The sequence below is a fragment of the Astatotilapia calliptera genome, chromosome 13 (genome assembly GCF_964374335.1).
Source record: "Astatotilapia calliptera chromosome 13, fAstCal68.1, whole genome shotgun sequence".
Taxonomy (NCBI): Eukaryota; Metazoa; Chordata; class Actinopteri; order Cichliformes; family Cichlidae; genus Astatotilapia; species Astatotilapia calliptera.
In genome coordinates, this window is record NC_137434.1 from 19,802,219 (window position 1) to 19,830,172 (window position 27,954).

Consider the following 27,954-nt stretch of genomic DNA (forward strand, 5'->3'; position numbering starts at 1 on the left):
TGCATTATTATTTCACAGCTCCCCGTCTCTGCCATCTGCAAAAGCCCTTCATATTATATAACAGCTCCGTGTCAAGAGAGCCAGCCTGTGGAGGACAAGTTGAGGGGGTCTTCACCGATGATGCAGCTCGCCAACTCTGGACTTTCCTCAGCAGCTTGCGTACTACCCCTCACTCCTCCCCCTTCTTCCCTTTGCCATATCCACCCACCCATCCACCCACCAGCCCACCCTCTCCCTGCCTTTCTTACGCACACATACACACATACACTCAATCACGAATGCACAGGGATTGCAGCAGCAGCAGCAGCAGCAGCAGCAGCACTGCGAGATGGAGATCTCCGCTGCGTGTGTGAGTGCCTGTTCCCGGTGAGTGCAGGGACAAGAGCAAACGAGTGTCAGTGATGCTTGAATGAGGTGTATGAGGGAGAAGAGGGGGAGAGATCGGTGTAAAAGCCAGGAGGGGGGTGTCAGTGAGGACCCGATCAGGTTTTGAGGCAATGTCTGTCTGCTTCTTTCCCTCTTCTATCCCTATAACCTGAATCTTTGCCGGATGTGCCACAACTACTCCAGCTGTCACTGCACCGGCTGCCTCTCTCTCAGCACTCCCACAGCCTGTGAGAGCTGCTCCAGTGGCTGGACGGTACCCTGGCACCCACTGAGTACATGGATGAGCAGTGGATCTACAGGGGATCTGTGCTATCTTGTCCTTTGCACCTTTGATCTGTTTCTCAAGGTAAGAGTTACTTCTTTTTTTCTTTCTTTTTTTTTGAGTTGCACACACATTCACAGGTATTGTGATAAAAGTGGGTGATTCATTTAGTCTGCCTTTTAAAAATGTTACTAAATCAAAATGTCAAAGGCATGCACGTATTCTGATAGAAATTGGTTAAAGTCCTTGTGTTGCATGCATGTGTATATCCCTGCATGCATTAGATATGGATAAATTAGGGAGGGGGCATTTCTGCATCCAAGCATTTCAAGGTTTTATGACTAATCAGGAGAACACGTCAAAGGTTTTTCTCCACATCTGAAAATGAAGATGAATAGTGATGTAATTCGACTTTGATTAATGTACTTATCATTATGCATATCTTTGCAGCCTCTGACAGACATGCAGTATTTATCCAGTGAGGCATAGGCTGATTATCGAGATTGCTGTACTTGGGAATTGTCTGGGCTTGATAGTGAGGAATATTGATGAGCGCTCACTAATAGACTAGTGTAAAGACTATTGCATATTGTCCTGTCAGAATGATGATCATTTACGAGAAAGCACCTATTGTAAGTAATGCGAACTATGTAAGAAATTCATATGCGGCGACTGATGTCCTCCTCAAGGCTGAATTTGATGAAAGGTGGATTCAGCCTTATCATGACTAAGGACATGTGTGATCTCGGAGTCTCTTGGGGTACTGCATCACATCCAGAGCTGCACTTGTATTTGGTGTCAGCCGTAGCCGCCCCCCCCCCCTCTCTCTATCCCTCTATTTTCTACACGTCAGTCCTTGACTACCAGAATTCACAGGAAACGTAGATATGGCACGGCTTTAAGGCGCCCCGCACAGAAGCAGCTTGTCTATTTAACCATCGTTTTCACTTGTTGTCTTGTACATGACACCTGAGTTAATCATCAGGTTTACCTGAGTAAACACGTATGCCCAAATCCCAGCCAGTTATTAATCAGTGAACTCATTAGGGAGATGTACTATAGATTTAACTGTCAAAGGGAAAGATGGACTTTGCCATTCCTTCATACAAGAAGAAGCCCACCCTGGCAGTAGAGCATGTGATTGCCAAAAAAAAAGACCTTCTTCATGTCACCCTCTTCAAACTTCCTCTTCCCAAGGATCCATTTCACAGCCCGTGCTCTCAGAGATAAAGGGATGGGAGCTTTTTTTAAAAAACGCTATTCGTCTATAACAGAAAGTGCTTCACAGTGATAAATTTTTGAAGCCAATAAAGTCATAAAGCAAACTTTTACAGGTGTAGCCTGCAGCCAGTATAGATACAGATAGCTGGACGACAGCAGGAATGAGATGGTGTGCGTGATGTGATGCTCTCAAAACGGGCTGGGATGTCTTTCAAAAACTGAGGACGAGCCTATATATTCCACCAAAGCGGCCTACAATGTTGCTGGAAGAAGAGGACTATTGAGAAAGCATTACTCGAGCGTGGACCAACTAAAGGCAAAACCTGTACACAGCCTCAAGGACTATCAAAGGGAAAGACTGCGAGGTGACATCTCGCCCTTTACATTGTGCTTATTAAGGCAAAGCTGGTGCAATGTCATTCTCTTTAATTTATGCTAATAGTGAGTAAAAATTCCTCATTTAAAGTGGATGCATTGCACAGTAACGACGCACACAGTATAATACACAGTGAATGATGAGCACAGCAAAATCCCATCTTATAACAAAAACAGGGGATTTACTTTGCAGTACTCCAGTGTTTTAGAAGTCATTAGTAAAATCACAAGCCATAGCATCAAAGAGCATTCACTGTTTATGTTGCGTTCAGTAAATTCATGTTTGAAGAGTAGGAGGCTACGATAGTTACTCAACCATTAATGAGAGTGGCCAGACAGTATTCTCATATGTAAATATCCCACAGATGCACTTCAGTAATTATTGTGTTGATGCAGGCTGACAAGGATGTAAGGCGATCCGAGCAAAGCCGTCTCTTTCTCTCTGCTTTGCGTTGGGGCATAAATCATGAGTCAGCAGTGTTGCAGGCCTACTATTGCACTGAAAAATGGATCCAAACACCTATCAACATTCTTCATTAACAGTCACGTTTCTACCGCATTGTGATCACGATAATCAATCATGTTAGTGTAGCTAAAGGTGAGTTTTGTTTTGAGTTTTTTTTTTCTCATACATGCAGTATTTTAGGTTGAAGAACTGAAGGGCAATTGGAACAGACAACATGGTCTGCCAGGGTACATAAGGAGATTTCAGAGGATTACTTTTGCAATTTTAGAGTCAATGCATTATTCATAATCCTTTGGATAGCTGAGGCCAAATCAGGGAAGGACCTCAGGTCATTAGCAGAGATAGCTTGCTTCGAGGAGGACGAGAAAGAAGATGACGAGGAAAAGGAGATTCTCTTTCAGCTGTTTGAATATATCCATGTGTGACAACAGTCTCTCTCTCAGCAGGGCTTTCGTCTCGCTTTCACTCTGCGTATCTGACTTCCAACAATAATAAGTCACTGAAGAGCTTTTCTAGAGTCCCTTTATGTGAATTACCATTTAACTCCTTAGCATGCCTTACATGACTGCATAAGAAATTGTATGCACTTATAAGAGACTTCCTGCAGATGTGATTACCTTTTCAGCTGTGTGAGATTGGTATTTCTGAGTGTGAAATAGCATGAGCCCATGTGAAACAGCTGTGAACAAATGCTTTTTTTTTTCCCGTAGAAATGCCTCTGACAAACATCTCGCGCTCGAATCAAAGTGCATACTAAGCTATGTTTCAGAACAAATACCAGCGTCCAATAAAATTCATCTGCTCCATACTCCAAAACAACTGTGCGTAAATTCATGACACAGCAGACCATATTGTTTTTGTGCAATGAGACTGAGCTCGTTGCCTGCTTTTATTTATTTATTTTTGCCTTTCTTTTTCCTCGTTTGGCACCGAAAGCGTCGCACTGACTAAAGTGACGCTAAGAGCTGTTGGCATGTATTGTTTTCTAGCATTGACAGGAAGCAAGATGAAACATAGTGTCCTCTAAATATATTCCATTTCACCAACAGTTAGAGCTGAGGGTTAGGTTAAAGTGGACACTCAGCAAGGTGAAGCACATGGCACAAGTCCCAAGAAATAAGCCCTCGTGCTTTGTGTTATCAGTCTCTCTCTGCTTTGGTGTTCATCTGTGTGTATGCGCCTCTTAGGATTCTGGCAAAGGCCTCTCTTTGAAAGGTGACAACAAGGCCAAAATACACTAACACTCACACACACACTCTGTCTCTCGTTCTTTCACTCACAGACAAGTGAATGAAAGTCAAGCACACACATATAGATGTTTAAGTAGATCTATATTCTATATACAAATGCCCATGTACATGCAAATAAAATACAGGAGCGACTTACATGGAAAACTCTTTCCATCGTTAGAAAGTATGTGTGCTAGTCATATTACACTGAGTTATTCAATCTTTTGTAATTACTTTTTTGGTCATTATGTCACTGTAACTCCACATGAACTGTAGTTGTAGATCAGCTGCGAATGGGAAATGAACAATAATCCAATCTACCCATGCTTTTTGTTTTACAAATTTCTTGGGAGTAGTGAAACTGACAGTAAGGAAATGTCTCTTCAGTATAAATTTCCCCACCACAACAATCACATTGATAGATTTACAATGTCGCTAAATGATAAAACATGATTACTTTCCGAGAAGCTGCAACACCATGAATAGCTGGCTTTTGTGTGGTAATAAATGATTCATTGGAGTTTATTTATCGCGTGCTGTCTTGTCATATAAAAATGATTAACCAGCTCATTCTGATGTTTCCTTTCAGCCATATCAGACATCATTTCATTTCCTTGTGCTGCTTGATATATTTCATGTTCTAGATGTGAAATGTGTTTCATCACAGATGAGTCAGAAAATGTGTCATTTTTACTTGATCATATTGGTCTTATTTGGTCTTATTTGCACAGAGATTGGCATTAAGAGTAGTATTTATTTGGTTGTTTGTTTGTTTTTTAATTCAGTTTGAGCTCCTCTGTGTGATCAAGACAGGTTACGATGTATCGCAGCATGAGGTTACGCAATTGAAAGTTAAATATCGATCTGCCTACAGTGCCGGTGCATCATTTGTGTGGTAGCAGGTAGATGAGATGCATCTTATGAATTAATGATTAATTACACTCTTTCAGTGTCACTTTACAGATACGAGATGTAAATATTTATTTTGAGGAACTGCAAAAACAAAAAACAAAAAAAAACCCTGAAACCACATAAAAATGCAGATCGAAAGCTGGAAACCAATCATTTCAGTTCAGGTTATTAAACTGTTGCATAACCCTATGTAATATTACCAATATGCTAACACAGCCAGTTAGGAAATATGCACTTTATAGCACTCTATAGTGTGCTATAGGATCACACTTAATATAGGTGATTTTCGTTCAGAAATATGCTCAAGTAATATAATTGAATCTAAATTTGTGATAAACAGCAATCTGTAAACATTAAAATCTGAAGGTCAGTTCACACGGACGACTCACATGAAAGAGATTTCCGATACGATCGCAGAGCATCTCTAGGCTCTGACCTCGTCACTCCGCTTGGCACAGCAGCAACCAGGGAGTGACGATAATAAATTTCTCCCTACAGAGTTTAGACTCAGAGCCTGCTGGTGGATACAGGTGGAGGAGCCTAACGCTAGCTATTAATGCAGAGTTTAATATGTGTGGGCCACAGCTGCTGTGTCACCATTGCTTCTGGTATCAACCTCAGACCACAAGAGGAATATATATAAGCCCTGGGCTAAGCACCAACCACTCTGTGACCATTCCTTAACAAAACACCCCCAACTGTTGTGGGGAGAATGTTATCAAGCAACATAAAAGCAGCAGCTCACAATGACATGTTGTATGAAATGTTATATAGCGTGGATAGCGGGAGGAGTGTGTGCATGGATGTACGGTAAGCATAAGGCTGGCAACGAGTGCGGCTGAGTGCATCGGTGCAAAGCAGAGAACAGCCGTTTAGATGTAATTATGATATGAAGAACAGTAAAACAAGCTGTCATGCAAACCCATTTGTTTGTATTGGAATGCCTTCCCAATAGGAATAAAAATATGATAATTGTATTTGCAAACAAAAAAAATAAAAAGATGAGCATCTCAATGTGAGTCTCATGTTTATATTTATTTCAAATACTTTTTCAAGGAACTAGCAGCAGATTTCACTTGAAACACCCCATATAAAAGTATTTCCATTTCACTGCTACATAAATCAGTGACATATAAAAGGGGTGTCATGCATTTGTAAAGCAAAAGGCAAAAGATAAAAAAATAAGAGCAGCAATTCAAAGTTATCATTCCCAAGTGAATCTATGGCGCAGCAGTAGCAGACAGCAGCCTCGGCAATCCTATAGGCTGACGCTGATATGAAGCAAACAAAACCTAAACACATTAATGATGCTTACTTAAAATGTATTTCATAGCCTTCACATTAGCCTAACTACCAGATATTTTGGTTACTGATCTAAGTCAGTGATCTGGCATCTAAACTGCGGTAAGACATCAAGTTAACAGAAAAACTGTGCTTTTAGCTTGAGGTGTATATTTAGGCTGACAACTGATATAATGAAGAGGCAATAAACAGAGTATTGAATGATGGCAGCAGCAACAAGGAGAGCAGTGTGAACACAATTATTATTCTAAAAAGGTCTCTTGAAGCAAATTATCAAACAGTTGGCAGGGGACCGTGCTTATGAAATGCTACTGTCATGGCTGCAAGTGTTAGCATGAGGTGTGATTAAGAAACATTAACACAACGGAACGAGAGTTTAATCGAGCTTCAGTCGTGATGGTGCAAAACTAAATGGCACGTGCAAAGTAAATGTTATTTTGTATCCTAAATGAGTTTGATTTTAGATTCTGGATCAGTTTTGGATGAGCACCGCTGGCCTGTTCGATTTTTCAACAGCACTGTTGTGTTTGGAAACATAATATTAAAAATGTTATTAAAAGAACAAAAAGTACCATTTTTGAGTCATCAGATACAGATGAAATATGATCATCTTTGTTCTTATTTTTACAGATTTCCTCCATGTTTAACACATTTATGTTGCAGATTGGTGCATCACCTGTACAGCATGGCAGCGGGTAGATGAGCTGCATCTTATGAATTAAGCACTTTGATTGTTATTTATTATGCTGAGAAATACAGACACTACAAGTGCAAACTTTACAGAAAAATTGTCAGGAAATATGTACTTTTTAACACTGTATTATAGTTCTTCTCTATATATTTGGCTGGTTCTCATTGTATTTATTTAAAGATATCAAGCCGTTTGTACATGTATTGAATCATGCATGAATCACTGGAGTCTTTTTCAAGTTGTCCTTATTAGTTACAGTTAAAATACGCTTATCTAATTTTTTCTATTATTAAAAAAATAAATAGCAAAAATAAATATTTTAATCTCAGTTTTGGGTTACTTTAATGGAGGTTTACAAGTTATATTCCAAAAAAGGAGAAAGGCATTAGGCCATCTGCCACAGTATCTTATCAAAGTCATCGCATGTGAAAAATTGTCTCCTCTAGATTAACACACACTCTCTCTTTTTCTGTTTTGGCTGTTTCAGGAAATATGGTGAGCAAAGAGGACACCAAATGCGTTGTTCTCTCAAATTCAGATGAATCGGATTCAGAAACAGTTCCCTCACACAGCATTGACGCACAGTCCGGCTCCGAATCTGGCAAACAGCAGGTGAAAAAAAGAAACAAGGCTTTACAAGTGCGTTTTAAGGATATCTGCGAAGCTCAGAAAGAGCATCGTGCCAGACGCTCCAGGTCCATTTCCTGTAAAGTTACCCACAGAAAGTACATGACAATGCCTGCCCGGCGATCTATTCCTAACGTGACCAAGAGTACTGGTGTCCAGACTTCACCAGATCTTACAAAACGGTACAAGACTTTCCCATTTGAAAGGAAAAAAGGACACACCTTTAAACATGCTGCTTTGGTGGAAGAGTACAGAGGACAAAACAATGGATTTTTGAGTGACATAAAAGCAGTAGGAGATGATGGACAACCTACTGGGGAGTCATCTAAGTACAAGGGTAAGATTGTGGGGCAGACAAAAGCACTGCTTCACCACACTGATGACAGCAGTGATACAGAGGATTTGCTTTCCAGTGCCAACTGTGTGGACGGACCCTCACATTTCTCAGAAGAGGGTCATCCTACCAGCTCTCCTTCCAAAAGTGAACCAGAATACAAGGTTTGTGGGACAAGGACCAAACACAAAGGATTACCCAAAGAAGACATGGATGCCGGCACTTCCTCAAAGCGCCAGCTAGCTGACTCAGAGTTTTCGCAGGACAAGCCAAAGGGCACAGGCCCTGTTGCATGGAACTCTTTGACACAGGTGGAGTCTTTAGGAAGCCCCTCTGTGAGCTGTAAACGGAAAAAGGATACACAGCTAAATGAGCAGCAGTCTCAGACACTTCCCCATAGTGCCAAATGTTCTTTAAAGTCGCAAGGGCAGTGTCGGACAAGGCATGTGTCAGCCTCCTCTAAACTCCAGCGAACACATGGGGGTGACGAGGGCTTTCCTCTAGGAGCCACGGGCATCGGGAGCAGCCAGCAGATAATAACCTTATCTGGAGACAAGGATATCAAAGCACAGCTGCAGGCCATGGAGAGTCTCATCAGTTCAAGCCAGGAGACCATCAAGGTCCTTCTTGGAGTTATTCAGGAGCTGGAGAAAGGTGAAGCTCAGAGAGAGGGGTGAGTAGAGTAATGTTTACAGTGAAAATGTTTGTGAAATGTTTGTGAAAGCTCCACATGAAACCTATATAGTATATCATCAAGTATATCATCCTTATACTGCCTTCTGTTTGGATGTCAGTCACTATCTGATGTGTAGCCAAGTGCACAGCCATTGAGGTTACAGTGTTCCACACATAATTTTTTGACTATCAACACTATGCCACCCAAGATCTTGGTGAATCACATTTTGCAATAGCTATCAGTGTGAATGCACATTTTCTTCAAAAATATGGATGTGACTAAGAGGTTTCTAGAACAATATATCTCTGAATATTTTAAAAGTAAAAAACGAGAGGAAAACAATATCTGGTGTGTTTTTAAGAAATGTGAACGGTGTTATTGGGAAGCATGAACTTGCACTACTCTTAGGTGTGGTAACACTTGACTTTTGGCATTAAACAGAAAGTTCAACTGTAGTTGATGGGAATGTCATTAGTCCTTCAGTCACTTTCACAGCAGCACAGTTGTAAAAACCTGTGCTCTATCACAACACAAAGAAAATTGTATTTAAGTTTCATCCACATCCAGTGGTGAACAAGGCACCCTGGTGTGACTCTGAGGAGCTTGGTTTTAAAGGCCCAATTAGTACAGCCTCATAACACGTTGCCTTTCATCTTCACAAAACTGTGCCTGCTGTAGTGATTTCACTGTGCTGTGCTCCAGCATTGTGCTCGAGTGTTATTAGAGAAGTGCAGTTACGGGACACAAAACTATTATCCTTATTTTGTGTTGTTTGTGTCAGTTATGCTTCCTTGAACCAAAAAGCAACTTAAAGTTTCCCCCTTTTTTAACCAGCATATATAATGTCCAACACAATGTCTGCTCTTTATTAAACCTGTACTGTATGTCATTTGTGGTTTTAGCAAGGTGTTAGAATAATCTACTCACTTTTTATTTACTTTTCAGCAAAAGTAAAGTGTTTTTGAGAAGCGACTTCACGGTTTACTCTGGAAATAACATTATGGCAAAAAAAAAATTATTTTTTTTTTTTTGGAGGGGATTTTACTTTCTCTGGGTCATCTGTTCCATGAGACAATCCCAAACATAAACCAAAAATATGCAAAAGTACAGTAGGAGCTTTGATTGATGCATTTCCCCGTGATCTGTTTCACATCTTCTTAATTTTCATGATATCACAGTTTATTCTGGATACTTTTCAATGACAGCCTATGAAGAGGAAGTCCCATCAATGCCACATGTTTCACTTCTCTTATGGTTTTCCAGACCTTAACCTCAGTGACATGTGATGCTTATTGTTAAACACTTATGAATGTGCTAAAAAAAAAAAAACACCAAAAAACCCCATATTAACAGTCAGAATATATAGCTCAGTATTTTTCTCTTATATTAATCTAACTGTTATAATATTTGTCTACTGGCTTCATACAGTTCCGAAAGTCACTTCCCCAGCCTTGTTCAGGAAACACTTTCATTTCTCCACACAAAGATGTGTGTAGAACACAGAATAACACTGTATATAAAAAGTGGCATTTGAAACATGGTGGCTTGACCTAGTGAAGCTTCTGTTCGCATGTTATGCATTTCTCAGGCAGGCAGAGCAGCAGGCACGTAGGCAGGGGGGTGTAGTGAAACTAGAATGATGAGGCCAGGACATATCCCAGGACAGCTGACGTGGGCAAACAACACAGCAGTGAATCTGTGCCAACAAGCAGTCGGCTTAAAGAAAGACTTTCAAAGGTGCCGGGTTTTTTTGTTTTTTTTGGTTGTTTTTGTTTTTTCCATGAAAAATCTATGAAGATCTTTTCTGTGTCACTGTGGTTTAATACAGAATCACAACAGTGAAGCGTGAACATTAGACACTGAATACAAAAAGGGGTGTTGTGCTGAGCACATGCACTGATTGTAAATTTAGGTTAATACACTTTTATTATTAAAGCAACTCTTTTTAATGATATGGGAGTACATGAAAACCTAGGCAGCAGTGTAGCACTAGAGTAGATCTTTTTTCTGTGTAGTCAGTTACTGCCCTTGCTCACAGCTGTTCAAAGAGACTTTACTTGAGAACAGGGCAGGATGGATGAACTCAGTGACCTTGAGCTTCCATCAGCATTTTCGATCCATGAAGAAGCCCTTCTGTCTCCTCGGATGAGGTCACCTTTCATGTCACGGTGAACATTTGAGGTGCAGCTCTTCCCCGTGTCATCCATCAGGTACAAAGGGCTAGCGTGACAGCAAGCAATTACATGTGTGGCTCGAAAACAAAATATCCTATCATTCCCATCCCACGCGGTCCAACAGTCTATTCAGCGACATATTGCCAATAACAAAAAGCCCACCTGCATGCTCATCTAAACTCAAATGATGAAACAGAAACTAATGAAAGTCAGAGAACGCCACACTAACAAAAGTCATTGGATATTTAGTGTGTCCTCTTTAGCATGTGCACATTTTGTATGAGCCTTATGTGCCACCTGGCTTGCAGCTGGTGTTTGCAGAGGGCTTCCAACATAAAAACAACAGACAACACAGCCTGGGGGCAATACACCTCAGCCACAAACGGTGCAGATACAGTGCTGTTTATTGCATTTTGAAAAAGTGTGTCTGTAACAAGTTGACCTTTATGGGAAAGATGTACTGTGTGCTGTAGCACATAATGTAAAGATATTGATTTTTTTTATTACACAAGAGCTGCATTTAGTTGTTTCCTCCTATTGCCTATAGACAATTCAAAGTATGTCATGGCAAAGCAAGGTAATCCTATTATGTTAAATCAGCAAGTCTACACGCTTGATTACGTAGCCAAATCTGAGAGAACTGCAGGATCAAAATCCCCGCTGCATTTTCAACTGTTAGCAAAGAGCAACCCTGAGTGAAAACAAACCTGAGCAAATCTGTGTGATAGCCGATGCCCACAGGTGTTGAAATATGAAGGCGAAGCCTGTCACTGGAGCTCACGTATATCTTTCCATCTCTCCCTTCACAGGCTCTCCTACCGAACAGGACAAGACACAGCAAATTGTGACACTTGTCGAAACAGCGCCTGCATCATTTACAGGTGGGCTTCTTGCACTGTCTGTACAACGCATTGAATCAATTTGAAAGGGGTCCTTACGAGACTCATCTGGCGCAGTCATGCATTAGTGTCCAGAAAATGCAAAATCAAATATACTGTATGCACAACATTGCATCTAGAGTGGTTTGACTGAGGCAGAAAATCTGAAGAGTACTGAAAATGTTAAAGTCAAATCTTTTAGGTGTGACATTAAATGGAATTCAGAAGAGAGGAATCATAAAATACACATCAAGGTCACGGAAGAAGTACAGATGTAATACCGCTGACAGTGCTGTGTATTGGGTGTTGCTTTGTTTTACAATACAGTGGATGATGGCTCCAATATTATTTGCAGAGGTTTCTGGGAAATATACGAGTTGGTATGACAGAATGAGTAACAATACACAACAGTGGGAAGTGAGTTGTATATAAAGTAGGAAATACTGTGATCCCATCACAGAGTATGTGAGGAGCTCAAATAAAACATACTTGGAAACTCCGAATGCTTTCTTCCGAGTCCAAAGTGTATGTATTCTCATACGTTCTAAGTGTAAAAAAAATGTCTCAGAAGCATGAGGAAAATCCACTCGTGCCATTTGTCACTTCTATCTAAAAGTGTCTACTGCTACAACTCGCTGTTACCTTGTTCTCCAAAATTGTGAAACATGAAAGTGTTTGGAAAATGCTCTTATCCCCAGAAAACACACTGACCTCTGAGACCTCCCAGTTTTTTTCATATAGGCATGAGTCAAAGAAGCTTAAAAAACAAACAAACGAAAAAAACACCATCACATTTTTTGCAGATTTCAACTTTACCTTTTTTTAAAAAAATATATATATATAAAAGTTTGTTGCCATATGGAAATGTTCCTTCCCACTTCTGCTTCATACTTCCCCTTTTGGACAATAGACTCTATACATAAGATAATGTTGGTAGCCCATTTATACTCCACTGATCTTCTGAATTATTTTGAATATGTTCCTGATATTTACAACACCAGGAATATTTGAAAGTGATTTGGACAAAGAATTAACACTGCCTTGGACCGGATTTTCTCTTTGTGTAACATTTCCTGCAAAATCATACCAACTCTGCTTATTTGAAGAGTGCATTGTGTCAAGTTGGCCCGGACTGTGGTGACAGGACCTAAAAACAGGAACTTAGTTACATGTAGGCTACTAGAGGAAGAAAAATAACAAACAACAACAAAAAGGCCCTTTAAAAAAAACACATTAGTTCTGGACTGGCATTCAACAGTGTCACATTCACATCACCAGTTTGCATATGCTTAACATTTGATAAAAACAGAAGATATTGCTTGTGCAATTGCAGATTCATATTTCATTCAAATTATCATATCTAACATTTTGCAAAAGTCCAGAGTCACCCCTCATATCTATACAGTGGTCTTGAACAACACTTCTCCAGCCTTTCTAAAGAGGTTTTGAAGTTTTTCTTTGCTTTTTCGTTCATTTTCAGTCTATGTCTTGTACTTAAGAAGAATATATTTTTGCCTGACCTGTGAATCATTCAAACATAAAAAAGGCACCTAACTCTAGGGACATACCAGTGTTGTGTCTACACATAACAGACAACCCTATTTTACATTTTTATCTTTAGGCACTTTATTGGTAGCAGCCTGTCACAAAAACGCATAGCTTGCTCCCATATCTTAAGTTTAATGTATAAAAAATGTCAAAAGACACAGTTTGACAGGCATAAAAGGGAAACAGCGATAAAAGGCTGGGGAGCGCCAAATTACACAAGGTCTTACGACAGGTCTTACAGAAGTATAAAAATTATGAACACAAAAAAGTTCTGTCAGAAATTTCACCCCCCACGCAACAGCATCTGGAAAACACCTGATTGGCATCGATTTCAGTTTTCACCAAGACAAGGATCCTAAACACCCTGCCAATACAATTAAAGCATACCTGGGTAGAAAAACACATACTGGTACAGTATCAGTCATGGACTGGCTTCAACTTTATTGAAGCAGTAAGAGTATCTTGATAGAGAACAGAATAAAATGTCATTCAAATCCAAAAGAACTTCATAAAGAAAATTGAGTTCAATCCCATTTCTCAGCAGATTATTAGACTTTAATTTCATTCACACGTTTGGTAAATTGATAGGTGTCAGCAGTTAGAATTTTAAGGCTATCTTTATTACATCTGACCTGAAGGGAGCCTTCAGTCTCATTTATTGATCCTGGAAGGGATTGTGCATGCCAGGCTAAGTTTTTGCAGTTTTTAAACAGATGGTCTTCAGGGAAGGACACACACTACTCATCCATGCATTTGTATAGCACCTAAAGAAATCAAATTAAACAAGACCCAACTGGCTGGTAAGAGAAGAACTGTTGTCTTCCCCCAAACACTTCACTGCCCTCTTCCTCTTTCCACTCAAATTCAGACCCCTCTCTTAGTCTAAAGCACTTCACTGAGCTAGAAAATGGAAGAGGAAAAAAGAACTGAGTCATCTTTCTTCAAAGAGAGGAGTAAACAACCTCAGAAAAAAAATCAGTAAATATGAGAAACCCTGGAAAGTGTGGATCATTTTGTAATTTAAAAACAGTTTTATTAGGCTAATAAGTAGGAAGATTTTGTCTCATACTGATCTAGTAGAAATACAGGCAGCTGATTGTCTTGTAAACCCCGCCAAGCCCTGGAGCTCTCTCTTGCTTCATGTTTTCTTTCTATGATTCTCCTTCTTTGGGAAGGCTCTTCTTAGTTATTCTAGGAAATACTTTCCGGAAATCTGCAGAAAATCTAGGTGCCAAGGAAAACACAAGTGCTATCCTCCTATTGTTTCGGTTTTTAAATTAAGCTTGAATTTTGTGTGCTGCGGCTGACAGGATTGCATAGAATGAATAAGGCTTGTATTACTCTATAGCCACTACACTATGCAGTCATTATTTAGTTCAAGTAAAATGAAAAACCAGTTTACTGTCAGATTAAATTAGTTAGTTATTGGTGATCTTTAATAACAATTTAAATTTCTGAAGTTTATATCTCCTTTTATCACTAAATGAATGCCAAAGTCACTATTTCCCTCAAACGATGTTTGTATTTGTTCTTCGTGTTTTAGCACTTTGCAATACTGGCATATTCACAATACTAGCAATAGTAACATTGCTGACAAAGTAACATATAATCAAATAATATAAGTAATATATACCTTCACCCTCCAGTTACAGTTCCATAATCTTTAAATTTTAGTGAGACAACTTATATTTAAAATTAAGTAGCGAAAACAGAGTTTGGCATCTAAGCTCATCTCTATCTCTCCCTCTATTCAGACACATTCAGACTAGAGAGTTATAAGCAAACATCCCCTGGAGCCTACAGATAGATATTCGGGTGGTGGAGGGGTTGAAATAGCAGATGGTGGGATAGGTTGAGGCATATAAGTCTGTGCGAAGAGAAATGAAGCTGAAGTTGTCTAAGCTAGTCCATAGACTTCACCCCATAAATCCTACATGGAACGTACAGGAAAAACAATAAATGCTAAATAATTGAACATCCTCTGGTTTTAAGAGGTTTACAGAGAGTAGTATAGATCTGTCATTTCTATTATTCTATTAATAGATCATTACTACAAGTCTATAAATGTAAAGATGTATATGAATTTTGCCATATTATGATGAAGAACGCATCATGGACTCATTCAAGATGTGAACTGAGACAAAGACAGATTTGTAAACATATATCATCTTTTGTTCATCCTTCTAGGTACATACACTAACCAGACACTTTATTAGTTACACTTCTAGTAACAGGTTTGACCTGCTTTTGCTTTCAGAGCTCCCTTTATTCATTTGGGATAGATTCAACAATTTGCTAAAAACACAGTCAGAGATTTTGGCCCGTGTTGACATGAAAGCATCACACAGATGCTGCAGATATGTCAGCTGCACATGCATGAAGTGAATCTCCTGTTCAACCACATCCCAAATGTGTTCTTTTGGACAAAGATGTGATGTCTGTGGAGGCCATCACAGTGAACTTATCGTCATGTTCAAGAAATCAGTTTCAGATGATATGAGCTTTTTGATAGGATGAGTTATCCTCCTGGAAGCAGCCATCAGAAGATGATATACTGTTGTCATAAAGGGATGGACATGGTCAGCGAGGCAGGCAGTGGCATTTAAACGATGCTTGCAGGTAAAAGTGGCCCAAAGTGTGCCAAGAAAATATCAAAAAAACGATTACACCAAAAGCGCAAGTCTAAAAAAATAGATATTAGGCAGGGTTGATCCCTGTTTTCATGTTGTTTATGCAAGACTCTGATCACATCATCCAAATGTCAGAGCAGAAATCAAGACTCATCAGACAAGGAAATGTTTTTTTATCCCTCTTGCCAAGTTTAGGTGATCTTGTGAAATTGTAGCCTCAGTTTCTTCTTTTACACTGACAGAAATGGCACCACTATGGTCTGTTGCTATTGTACCCTATCAAAGTTCAATGTGACAAATTCAGTGATGCATTCAGAGGTGTTTTGCTGAAAACTTGGAACAAGCTGTTACTGTTGCCTTCCTATCAGCTTAAAGTATTTGGGTTTCTCACTAGACAAACTAGTTTTTCTTTTTTAGACCATTCTCTGTAAACATTGAAGATGAAATGTCCCAGTAGATTAGCAGTTTCTCAAATACTCAGACCAGCCATTCAGGTACCAAGAACTGTGGCATGTTCAAAGTCACGTAAATCACCTTTCTTCCTGATTCTGATGCTCGGTTTGAATTTAAGCAGGCTGTCTTGATCGTGTCTACTTGCCTAATTGCATTGAGTTGCTGCCAAGTGAGGGCTTGTTATTATGATTATTATTCTGGCTTCACTTTTTATCATTAGCACCCAGCTGAACAGATGTGAGTGTATGTATGGTATTACAGGTGATCTCTTGTGGTAAAGCCTTTATACTGCAGTGTGTATGTCGATTTGTTTCTTTATCGACTAGACAGGCCTTTTCATTCATTTTAACTACAGACTAGTCTCCCAGGCTAGTCCAGGAATCTTCAAGCTGCGCAGTGAAGGCATCTCCTGTGACTGACACATAAAGACACATGGTCAGGCAGTGATTTAGGAAGAACTTGATTTGCTTTTGCATTGCATTTTAATTGGCAGAGCAGCAGCATTTTAAATATCGCTTGATCATGCTCATTTAATTGTGGGAAGCTAAAATCGTGATCAAGATTAAAATTTGGTCCATTATGCAGCCCGAGTATCTAAGTGTGAAGCAGGAAGGCATCTGCATAGAAGAGCAATTTGAACTGTAGAGCACAATTTCTCTTTTTTAGTTCACTGATGGTATCTCGATAAGACAAAGTTGTGGCATTTCTATATGTCAGCGAAGCAACTTGGCTTAATTAACAAACTCTAAGAAAAATTAAATGGCAAAAACATTGTCTTCAGCCTATTGTCAGTAAACCAAAGCAAGCAGTATATGGTAATAAAGCTGCAATGATGATGCACTCTGCAGAGTGACGGTAAAACGGAAGATTATCATTTCATCTGTGCACTATATCATTACATTTAGTTTGTTTGTTGTTGTTTTTTGGTTAATCTAACTTGGTTAGTTCTGGTGCAGAACTATAGTTTGAAGGCAGGTATTGGGGAACTATGTCATTCTGCAATAGTATTTATTGTTAACCAGGAAAGCTCAAATTTTCAAAGACAGTATTGTTTTCTTTATCCCTTTATTCTTTACCTTCAAGTGTATTTTGCCTTGTCTCCTCAAACTACCTCATTATTCAAACGGCTGAATGATCCCATCACAGCATCCCTGTTTTTTAATCTGCTGAGTTAATCTGCTGCTAAAACAACTGCAATCACGATGCCGGACAAACTACTCTATGTGACACTTTGATAAGAAAGGCTTGGGTACAGTGAGGAAAATTAAAACCAGGCAAGAACAGCAAGTTGGGACCAATTACCCCTCAAATTTAGACAACTAGTAACTGTGTGCTGGAAGTGAAACCTGGATTATCAGCCGCTGAAATGCTTGAGCTCAGAGTGCTCCAGCATATCCAACGCATCCAATAAATTCAACCACTCTAGTGGATGCTGAGATGAGGTAGTCAATCTGTGCATCTTATCTAGGCTTCAGCTCTCGCTCTCCCACTCTTTGTATAAGCCGCATCTTACTTATCACTGCAACAAAGATGGCATATGTATGTATGTATGTATGTATGTACGTATATATATATATATATATATATATATATATATATATATATATATATATATATATGGCAAGTAAAGAAACGCTAGAGAGGCTATGTCTATAGACAAAACAATTACAGGGTTGTCTCTTTATTAAAATCAAACTACCATAATGTAGTACATTTCTTTGTAAGTGAGCAAACTTACAAATTAGGGCAGGATATCAACTAATTATTTCTTTCTGTGTGTGTATATCTATACGTGTGTGTTTGTCTGTTTTATAGCAATCGCACCGTTGGAAATTTGGAAAGCAGCATGTTTTGAACAGGTCCAAAATGGAGGACACTATGATAGCTTATTAGCTGTGTGGTATCGTAGCTTGGGCAGTACAGTGTTGCAGTGGTTAGCATGTTCCCTTATAGCAAGAAGGGCTTCAGTTTGAATCCACCAATCAGCTGGGGCCTGTGGACTTCCCTGTGTCTCTGTTCTCTTTGGGTATTCCGGCTTCCTCCCACAACTTTAGCAGCCTGTGAACGTGAGTGTGAATGGCTGTTAGCTCTGCACTACAGTAGCGACCTGTTTAGGGTGTACCCCGCCTTTCACTGGGATAGGTTCCAGCATTCCTGTGACCTTGAATTGGATAGAGGGAAGAAGATGAATGGATACCTAGCTACTAGCAGTTAGCAGGTTTGCTAGCTCAGATAGCCTTTTGTTGTCCTCTTTATTAACTCTTCATTCAAGGAAATACCACAGAGAATCAAAAACATGAAGCCTTTACACAACAAAAATAACTCAACTCAGAGATGCAGACAGCTTCAACGCTTTATATTTTCTTGCTATACTTACCTGCGTGTGTTCAAAGAGGATTTACAAGAGCATCAGTTGCAAATTATATGAGGCCTACCACTGAGTCAACCTAGACTACAGCAGGAAGCCCATATCAGAAAAAACATGCTCAGATCAAAGCATTAACAGCTTCTATTCCTGCCACCGCTGTGTTGACTAAGACCCAGCATTTGAAACAAAAGTATATAATGTAGTGTTTCCAATTTGGAACTAACAATGACTTTGAAGAACAGTTAAGTTCAGGAAAAAGCAACTGCAGTTCAATATGATGAGACGCAAGGAGCTAATTAGCACTTGTGTCCCATGCTGAGATAGCGGAGCTGTGGTTGTTTTGTTGAACAATTGTCAAGATTGCCTGTTCTATGCTCATTAATTAGATTGTTTTTTTTATTTTTCCATGCATCTTTGAAGCAGAAAACAGTGTAGCACAACAGCAGAGGCTTTTATTTCCGATATACATGACAGGGAGAGACTTTCTACATGTCATTTACTGTAGTAAACCTGTGGGAAGTTAGTTTCTGCTTCAACTGTTGCCTGTCAGCAGAGGAAATGACTGTCATTCTCTGGTGATTTATCTATGATGCCCCATCATGCAGTTCTGAGGATGTTACACTGCTGGGCCTGAACCGCTCATTTTGTCAAGTGGAGAGTTTGAACTGTGAATGGCCGAAGGGGAAATCATAGGAGGGGAAATGACTTTACATTGAAAGGTGCCAGCAGCAGAAAGAACAGAGAATAGAAGCAAGCAGGTGTACACTGCTGAATGAATAGACTGTGCTATGCTAAAAAGACATCTCACGGCTGCAGTATCCCTCCCAGGAGCAACAATCATTGAATGGTGCTCAGCACACCACGACCGCAGACAAACAAACTGCTCGCCACTGATCAGAGCAACAGCTACTCACACTGCATAGCTAAAGAGATGATTAATCTGCTTTGGTGAATGCCCTAGAAAAGCTTCCCTGTCTCCAGCCGCTTCAATCTGTTGTGTACAGAGATGATCTTAGATATAGGGCTTTTTGTTTGCTGAAGCACCTGCTCCCCAGTGCCACCCGCATCGTACGGCGCTGCCTCTGGCTTCCCATAGAGGCATTTGTCCACAGCGTGCAGTAATTGTAGTGATCTGCCAAGTGATTAATTGTTTAATAATTTCTGAGGCGATTCTGTGTTTCGCTGTTCTGCTCTGCTTTCTGTCAAGTCAACATTATTTAAACAGCACTTGTAAAAGTTTTTAACATAAAACAAAAGATACAAATAGAGATAACAGAGAGGAAACGAAACAATGGATGATATAAATAAGAGATGCTCATCGCATACTGCTAGAAGCAGCAGTTTTAGAAAGATAGAGGATAGTCTTCCCTTTGTGAGGGACTCAGTATTTTGGAGACCTGCAATTGCTAGCTTTCGTTTCCAGTGGAAATAAGAAAAAGTGCAACTAAGAGAGCACATGCTTAAAAATATATTTTTGGTATTAATAATGATGTTAGATTTTAGAAACTCCTTATTGCTTGCTTTTCATTAAATTTAACATATTGATTCATTGGAAGTTCAGACCTGCCAAACTACTATCCAGACATCCATCCAGTTTCTCCCCCTGAAGGCTTTAATAGAGCACTGTTCATAACTGACACTTATCTTAAGGGTAAGGACAGTTCCCAGGATTCATTATGTCAATATGAGTAGAGCATATCCTTTAGGCAACTAATTACACTGCCCATCAAAGCGCTTACCAAATTGGGCCAGGCTTTGCACCTTACCGTCAGTTTCTCTGCATGCAGACAAGGAATGGACCTCATGTTTGACCTTGACTTGTCGGATGTCATCTCCTTTGGCAGCTCTAGTTCTCTCACCCAATAATCCTCTTTACTTTGACATGAATGAGCTTTGTAAGTCGTAGTATTCCCTGAGTCTTTTAAAAGCAGCGTGTTGAGCAATTTTAGCGATAAAAGAAAATGAGGATGAATAAAAAAAGAAACTCCAAACCAAAAAGCAATTTAACATTCGATTACCAGGTAAGGGTTGCTGCAGAGTATCACTGTCGCAGGTACAGAGATTAATTATCTTTGATTTTAACTATGATGCCTTCAGAATTTATCGCATGCCCTAAGAATAAATACATGCCCTCTACAAATCAATAGCAATGAAGTGAAAGGAGATGGCGTATAATGGTGCATTTATTTCCTGCTTGAATACATGCAGTTAATCAGGGTCTGCTTGGCCTCTCAGTGGTTTCATTTGGATGGGATTAATCCCCACATTCCTCTCAGGCCTGAGAGATTTAATCAGAGAGAGGGTTGAACTATGGTGTCGGAACGAAATCAGACGATGACCGGCCTGGGATTACACTTGCGGATGTGAAAGTCTGATGTCAGGAGCAACCCACATTCCGTCTCTTTTTTTTTTATTATTCCAATATAATCTATTCATTCCAATATAATCTAAAAGCCCTTTGACTGTATGCATTAAAAAATGCAAAGATGAAGTAGAGGAACTCTATTACTCAGAGTCATCTCAGAAATATGGATATGTGCCGCAACTAATATGTGCTGCCAGGGTGTCTGTCAGTGCATTTGAACCTCGGCCTCCCTCCCTGCCTCCATCTGGCCGTGGATTTTTATGGATTACTAACATAAAAAAATAAGTCAAAACCTGAGTCATAAATATTATAGCCACACAACTTACAGACCACTAACTTTTTAAATGGAACAGATGATTTTTTCTAGCATTACTTTAAGTGAAGAATTACAATAAATAAACTGAAATATTTTGTAATTCTACCTGATATGCTTGTGTTACAGTGTCGAGCTGGACTTTAAGCTGCAGGAGGACAAGCTACAGCCTCTGATGAAGAGACTTTGTCCCCTGGACAGCCAACAGTGCCCTGCTCTGCCTTACTCCAATGAAGTTTTCACATCTACTCCGAAACGCAAGTCGAAGACAGAATCCAAAAAGCATGCTCGATGGAAACTATGGTTCCTCTAAATAAAACCTGAAGCCTTTGGAAACGACCATTTTCTTGGGCACGTTAATACCCCTGTTATTCTCAAAATTGCTGAAGGAATATTCAGATGGGGTAATCAACACATGGGAATGGAAACCACGTGATTTAAGGTTCTGTGTTGAGATTCCACACCATGTCACCTGGGGACTTAAGACCAAAAAAATAAAAACATTTTAGATTCAGTCTTACCTTTTCTGGCATGTTTGCTGGACAGGATCGACACAAATCTGCAAAAACTAGGTGAGCTTTGACATACATTTTTGCGCATATATTTTTAAAATCTGTGTAAAAATGGCCGTTATTCACGTACTGGCTCAATGCACCTCTCACTTTATATTGAAATCTCTTTGTTTCACCTTCCAATGAATGCAATGCACTTTGGTCTTTTCCCCTTAGAGTATATTGCTTGGCAACAAGAGGAGGAGCCATGTGGAGGGTCTTTTAATGGGTGAAGCTCTAATCTTTAAACGGACATCAGCCCCCCTCCCCCACCCCCACTTCCTGAAAGCACAAACATTTGACTTTTGAGAGAAGCATGTGTAAAAGACTGAAACGCTATATGACTTTATGTCAGCGCTGTTCTTATAACCCCTACTATCCCCTCCTGTTCCTCCTTATCTGTTAGCATACTGTGTAATTTGTTTGTCTGACAGAACATCTCCTTGCCTTTGCTAATAACTCCTCCTTGTCCTTCCTCTTATTGTAACACCTTTATCTCTTTCTCTCTTTTGTAGCTTTTTATTAAGCTTATGGTGCAACTGATCATCTTTGCTTTAGTCATTCTGTCATTTTCTGTTCTTGGAGTGACACGAAATATTCAGAGTGTATACTTTGGAATATCTTCATCTTTATAGCAAAGTACTGTGAAATGAATTTTTAAAAATATGTATGTTTGGGCCGCTCCTCTTGAAGCAGGTACAATAGATAAAAAATACAGTATTCTGGGTTAGATTTTTTTAAACAGCATATATAATGTTTTGACTACTTGTATGGCAGAGTATTTTCTATGATAACACTGTTTGCTTTTTATTTTGAGTATTTCTTTATTGGCTTGTTTTGTTTAACAGTTCAGACAGAAAGTAAAAGCTATTTTGACATTTCTCTTGAGTCCAAGAGTTTGTCTTGGCTCTCAGTCACAGCAAAGATGTGAAATCTTGAAACAAATACATTTTAAGCCACTTGTCTCATGTCCAGTTAGCTACTTTAACAATCCAACTGTTGTTTTGTAACATTTATTTATCCTCATCAATTTAGTAAAATGGGAAAAAAAAAACTTTTGAACGCCAAACACATGTCCGCCAACCCACACAAACAACTGTGCACTGAACTTGCAGCAAGAGCAGAAGGGCTATATACAGTGCTAAAGAAGTAATGGTAGCAATCTTACAGCAGAAAAGACTTGTGTCCACCAGCTTTGGTCAACTAGGGGAAAAAAACAGAAATAAAACACCGATGATGTAGCAATGACACTAAACTTGCACGCTTTTATAAAGCAGGCATTTATTAAATTTCTCTAGTCACTTCATAACAGCAGCTGTCATGTAAATAATTGAATGGAATTGTACAAGAATTGTCAGGAAGACTCACACTGGCCTCCCATTGTTAGATTACACTGTAGATTACATTATTCAGGTCAACAATCTCCATGCAAAGATCTGTACCTTGGAAAAGTGCAATTTAGTGATTATGTGCAATATTATGCATTTTTCTACTGTTTCTACATCACAATTAAAACATTTTCAAATGAAGGTGATTCAGTGTTCTCTTACTGTATGTCTTTTAAATGTTAGATGGTTACCCTAGCCCTAACCGTTCTGTGGCTTCACTCACACAGGCCTAGAGACCAGTTGGCAACCCCCTGGCAACCTCCGGTCGCTAGGAAAAATGTGTATTCCCCTAACCAGTTGGCAAGAGGCTGCCAGAGGTTTCTGAGTTAAAACCCTCATCGCCATTGCTTTGGTTCTTAGCCATGGTTGCCCACAGTTTGCTCCAAGAGGTCGACTTGTCTGTAAACACTTGCTGACTACCCACCAAATGGCAGTGAAACCTGAAAAACTGTGATGCAAACCAGATACAGAGGATTTTCACCCTCTAAGTACAAGTTGCGATTTTCTGCTAAAACCAACATGTTTCAAAAGACTCAAACTTCACTTTGAAGGTAAAGGTCTCTTCTGGTTTGGGTTCACTGTTTCACTACTGTTTAGCAAGTAGCTTCCAAGTCTTTGCTGAAAGGTCAATGTCTTCCATGCAAATAACAGGCAAACACAGTAATTTTTAGTAACCCAAGGAATTGCAGGTTTTCAATCATTTTCAGTGCTGCATGGAATATCTCATTGCAAACAATTTTACCAAGCCACTGCCAGGACCCTCCCGCAACTACAAACAAACCAGCTGACCAGTGGTTGAAGTGGGAGACAGGGGCGATTCTAGGATCAGAGCTTTGGGGGTGCTGAACACCCAAAGAGCTGCCCAGCCAGGCAAGATAAACTTTACTCGTCACGATGAGACATCTTCCCTGTGTCTGTCAGTCCCTGCATCCTTAAATGTCTCCAGTTGTCCCGAGTTCCCTCTGACTGTCTCCTTGGTGCATTTAAACCCCTGTTCCTCCCTGTCCTCATCGTCTGTTGTCTTCGTCTCCGTTATCAGTCATAATTTTACCATCTCTGAGTAAGTCTGCAAATTTATTTATTAAATCATAAGATTCTTAAATTCACCAAGTCTTTCTGTGCCTGGGTCCTCGTCACAAAACATGACATCACTGTTTTGTACATTTTAACACAATTTAATCCCCATATTTGGGAAAGAAAAGCAAAACACTATTTTAAAAGTCAGTAACAAAGCCATCAAATCAGATAAAGGTTATTTAAATGCTGCAAACGAAGAATGGATTGAAATAAAAAAATATATATATACATATCCTAACCTTAATTACTGGGGGAAAAGGATGAATGATGATCATAGTGAGTAAGAAGTAAACCGAGTGCATTTTTTGGACAGAGACTCACTTTTAATGTGTGTGTATAATACAATACAGATATATAAAAATACACTCCAAAAATAGAGTCCTTGAAATGTACGAATGTACAAAATATTGATAAATAAAATTATAAAAATGGAGGCAACTTTGCCTGTGGTACAATCTATGAAAAGATCTTTACTGCAGATACTACTATGGCTCTGCAGATTTTTTATTTTATTTTAACCTATGTCGCCTCACCTTGAGGTTGGCAAATCTGTCTATCACTTTTTTGGTGATCAACTCTATCAAGCAATTTAACTGTTTCTGTTTTGCCTGTCAATATTCCCTGTCTGTTTTTTTACCTGGTTCTTCCTGACCTTGTACTTTCTCCTCACTTTCCCCTCTTTCCTCTCTCCCTCTTTGGACTGATATATTTTAGTAGTGTGTCACACAAACAGTAAATATTGTCAAAAAAGTAAGAAATCTTTGGGGGTGCTTTGATTCAAAAAATGGGCTAAAATCGCCCCTGGTGGGGGAAGTCATCAACCAGTCTCTATACTCTATAGACCTAACTTTTTGACCATATAATTTGATAGAGTGACCATATAAAGCAACACTGAGGGTTTCATTAATGAAAAAGGGAGTAGAGAATGGAGGAAACACACTTATTCAACAACTACCCCCTCCACCTTGCAATTCTGTATAAGAGAGTTTGACCATCATAAGGCCTCAGCAACTATTCAGTTGAGCTAAAACAACAAGAAACAAACAAAACAATATTAGGGTTCAAATGCATACAAGCACAATTACACTTGAAAATAAAACAATCACCACACTTAGTGCCTCTCTGTTTCATAGTCTGTTTTACTTGATTATGTAAAGGATTATATAAACATAAAGTGTGCTTTGATTAGTAGGTTTAAAAGCTTTTAGTTGCCACAAACATGATGTAACAATGGTACCAGTCATTGGAAATAATTATTTCCACTAGTTTGCACTACTCTGTAAGCTTACAAGAGCATTGTGGTAAAAGTTCATATTTTTTTTACTTTCACCACTCCACACTGTGACACCTGTGAAGCCAAAACAAGCTAGGTCTTCAGGCAGACACGGAAGGTCATTGGAGGAAAAGTTGAAAATGTGTGCTGCTGGATTCCCTAACTATATGTCATTAGTTTGTTTTTGTCCTGTGACCTATGGAGAAACCCATTTCTTAGAAACAGGTTTACTTCCAAAACTGTGTGTTAATACTCAGGGAGCTTTTTGTGTGTATGTGATAGGTGTAAACATAGCTCAAGTTTGTCATGCAATTCTCCACGAGAAAATGTATTAAAAAAATTGTTGATAGTAGTATTAAAGTAAAGAGGTACAGTTTTCAAACAGAATACTTTGTTAATGTAGTGACGTATTCGTGCTAGAAATCATCCATGACACCATCAAAGAGTGAAAACCCAATAATCATTTATCTAAAAAAATAAAAGTTTACTCGAAGATTTACTAATGTCAGGGTAAGTGCTTGGAAAATTCAATACGGATGAAAAGATCTGGCTGATTTGAATGATGGTGATATTTTTTGTGATTTAGAACTACATTTAGAGTGTTGCGTATGAAAAAGTTTTAGTTATAATACATATTTTTACACTGTTCAAAAATCCTGGATATTTAAACCGATCTTCAAATCAGTTTTATTTATATAGTGCCAAATCACAACAACAGTTGCCTCAAGGCGCTGTATTATTGTAGTATCTTTAACTCTTTTGTACGGTAAAGGCAATAATACAGAGAAAACTGATATGGACTGGGTAATAGGGATGGGAATCACGACAAGAACCAATTCCCAGAGACAGATACTTTATGCTGCAACATCGGCTATTTGCAAGCACGTGCACAGATAGTAAGCTAACATTAGGCTAGCCAGACAGAATGCTAACACTAAGCTAGCCAAGAACCCAGAGTGAAAGCTGAGCGAATGCCAACCCCAGGCCAGCAGTGACCCTGAATTTCAACAGTTAACAAACTGATAAGAAGTCAGGCAGCAGCCTCCGTTTCTACCTGTTCAGGTTTCTACAGTAGAATCACTATGGCGATCGTTTTGAAGTGTCTTTGTGCTGATTTTCATTTTTGCTTTGTGTTTTTGGCTACTACCTGCATACTTTCACACCCTGAGGCCAGGCATCGCCATGCACCAGGAGAAAGCCATAACCCACAGTGGAGGGTCTGCCAGTGGGTAAAGGATTTTATCCCAATACCTAATGGCAGTCATGATGCTGTTGCCTAGCCTGTGGAGGTCTGTGTGTGCAAGGATGTGACTCACCAGACCATAAATGATCCACCACTAAACTGGTCATGCTGAACAATGTTACAGGCAGTATTGCATCTCTAGGCCCTTTCACCTCTGTCACATGATCTTAGGGCTAACCTACTGAAAAGCACAGGGCAGCACCATTCCCACCAGTGGCCTACTGCAGGTCATTTTGATATGGGAGTGCTCATCCTGTTCCTTGCACAAAGGACATATATCAGGCATATATATATCACCTTCTACAACTCTGTCCAAGTCTCCTAGAGTAACTGTATGTCTCCTGGAATCTCCTCCATGCAATTGAGACTGTGCTGGGAGAGACAGCAAATCGTCTGGCAATGGCTCGCATTGATGTGCTGTCCTGGAAGTTTTGTACTAACAGTAACGTGGTGGCTCTTACCCTAGCCAAATGCAAAACTACAGAAAAAAACATTCAGAGAAGATGAGGAGGGGAAAATGTTAGTGTCCTGCACCTGTAAAACCATTACTGTTTTGGGGGTTGTCAAATTGTTGCCCCTCTAAAGCACCTGTTAATTTCATTAACACAAAAGCAGCTGAAACTCATTAACAACCCCCTCTGGTACTTAACTGACCAGATCAATATCCCAGAAATTTAATTCACCTGATGCTATACTCTGAGTTAAAAATGTTTCTTAAATTTTTTTGGAGCAGTATATATGTGCCAGGAAATACACTGAGGTTTCTAGACTATGATAGTCTCTCTAAAATCAGTGCCTTTTGAGTGGTGTTACGAACACTCTTAAGGAAGACCATGAGGTTGGATCCACCAGTCCCAGTGGTGTTGAGTGCAGTACCCACACCTCTGAATGGACAGCCCACAGATTGCGCGTGGTTACCAGGAATAATGACGTACTTGGTCACAGTATTGAGGTGATAGTTTCGTAAATCCACCAGTGCGGAGACACAAGAGTTGTAGGCCTGACAGAGGTCAGAGTTGGAGCAGGACAAGATGAAGTCTCGCAGCGGTGGACAGACGGAGAGCGTTTCTATCAGCTGACGGTGGGCAGGAGGCATGTAGTCTCTCATGCGTGTCAGGAACGCTCCTAGATTGAGAGAATCAGTGAAAGGGACAGAAAAGAGACCTTGAAAGAATGAAAATAATTGTCTATCCTGGAAACATTCTCATTCA

General features: G+C 39.6%; 2 protein-coding genes across 5 annotated transcripts in view; one reads left to right on the top strand and one right to left on the bottom strand.

Moving 5' to 3' along the window:
• On the top strand, window positions 1-23,291 carry insyn2ab (inhibitory synaptic factor 2Ab). 3 transcript variants are annotated; one of them, XR_003274319.2, is made up of 6 exons: window positions 1-366; window positions 571-733; window positions 7,333-8,479; window positions 11,466-11,537; window positions 21,341-21,783; window positions 21,940-23,291. XR_003274319.2 is itself a non-coding variant. In XM_080287721.1 (4 exons), exons 2-4 carry the CDS (start codon window positions 7,338-7,340, stop codon window positions 21,522-21,524), a joined length of 1,398 nt encoding a protein of 465 aa, XP_080143847.1. In that variant the 5' UTR covers window positions 379-733; window positions 7,333-7,337; the 3' UTR covers window positions 21,525-23,291. The 3 variants fall into 3 exon arrangements, 1 of the variants encoding a protein (XP_080143847.1); XR_003274320.2 differs by lacking the exon at window positions 1-366 and having other exon boundaries at window positions 379-733; XM_080287721.1 differs by lacking the exon at window positions 1-366 and having other exon boundaries at window positions 379-733; window positions 21,341-23,291.
• Window positions 10,269-27,954, bottom strand: part of LOC113035181 (indoleamine 2,3-dioxygenase 2-like) — a 22,658-nt gene continuing 4,972 nt past the window's right edge. The window contains exons 10-12 of one of the 2 annotated variants that reach the window (XM_080287723.1): window positions 27,679-27,868; window positions 11,364-11,471; window positions 10,269-10,702 (exon numbers count right to left, since the gene is read on the bottom strand). In XM_080287723.1, coding sequence (XP_080143849.1) covers window positions 10,525-10,702; window positions 11,364-11,471; window positions 27,679-27,868 — 476 coding nt within the window. In that variant the 3' untranslated portion in view covers window positions 10,269-10,524. Of the gene's footprint in view, window positions 10,703-11,363; window positions 11,472-24,941; window positions 27,869-27,954 lie in introns of those variants that run through there. The other variant, XM_080287722.1, reaches the window with a different exon arrangement.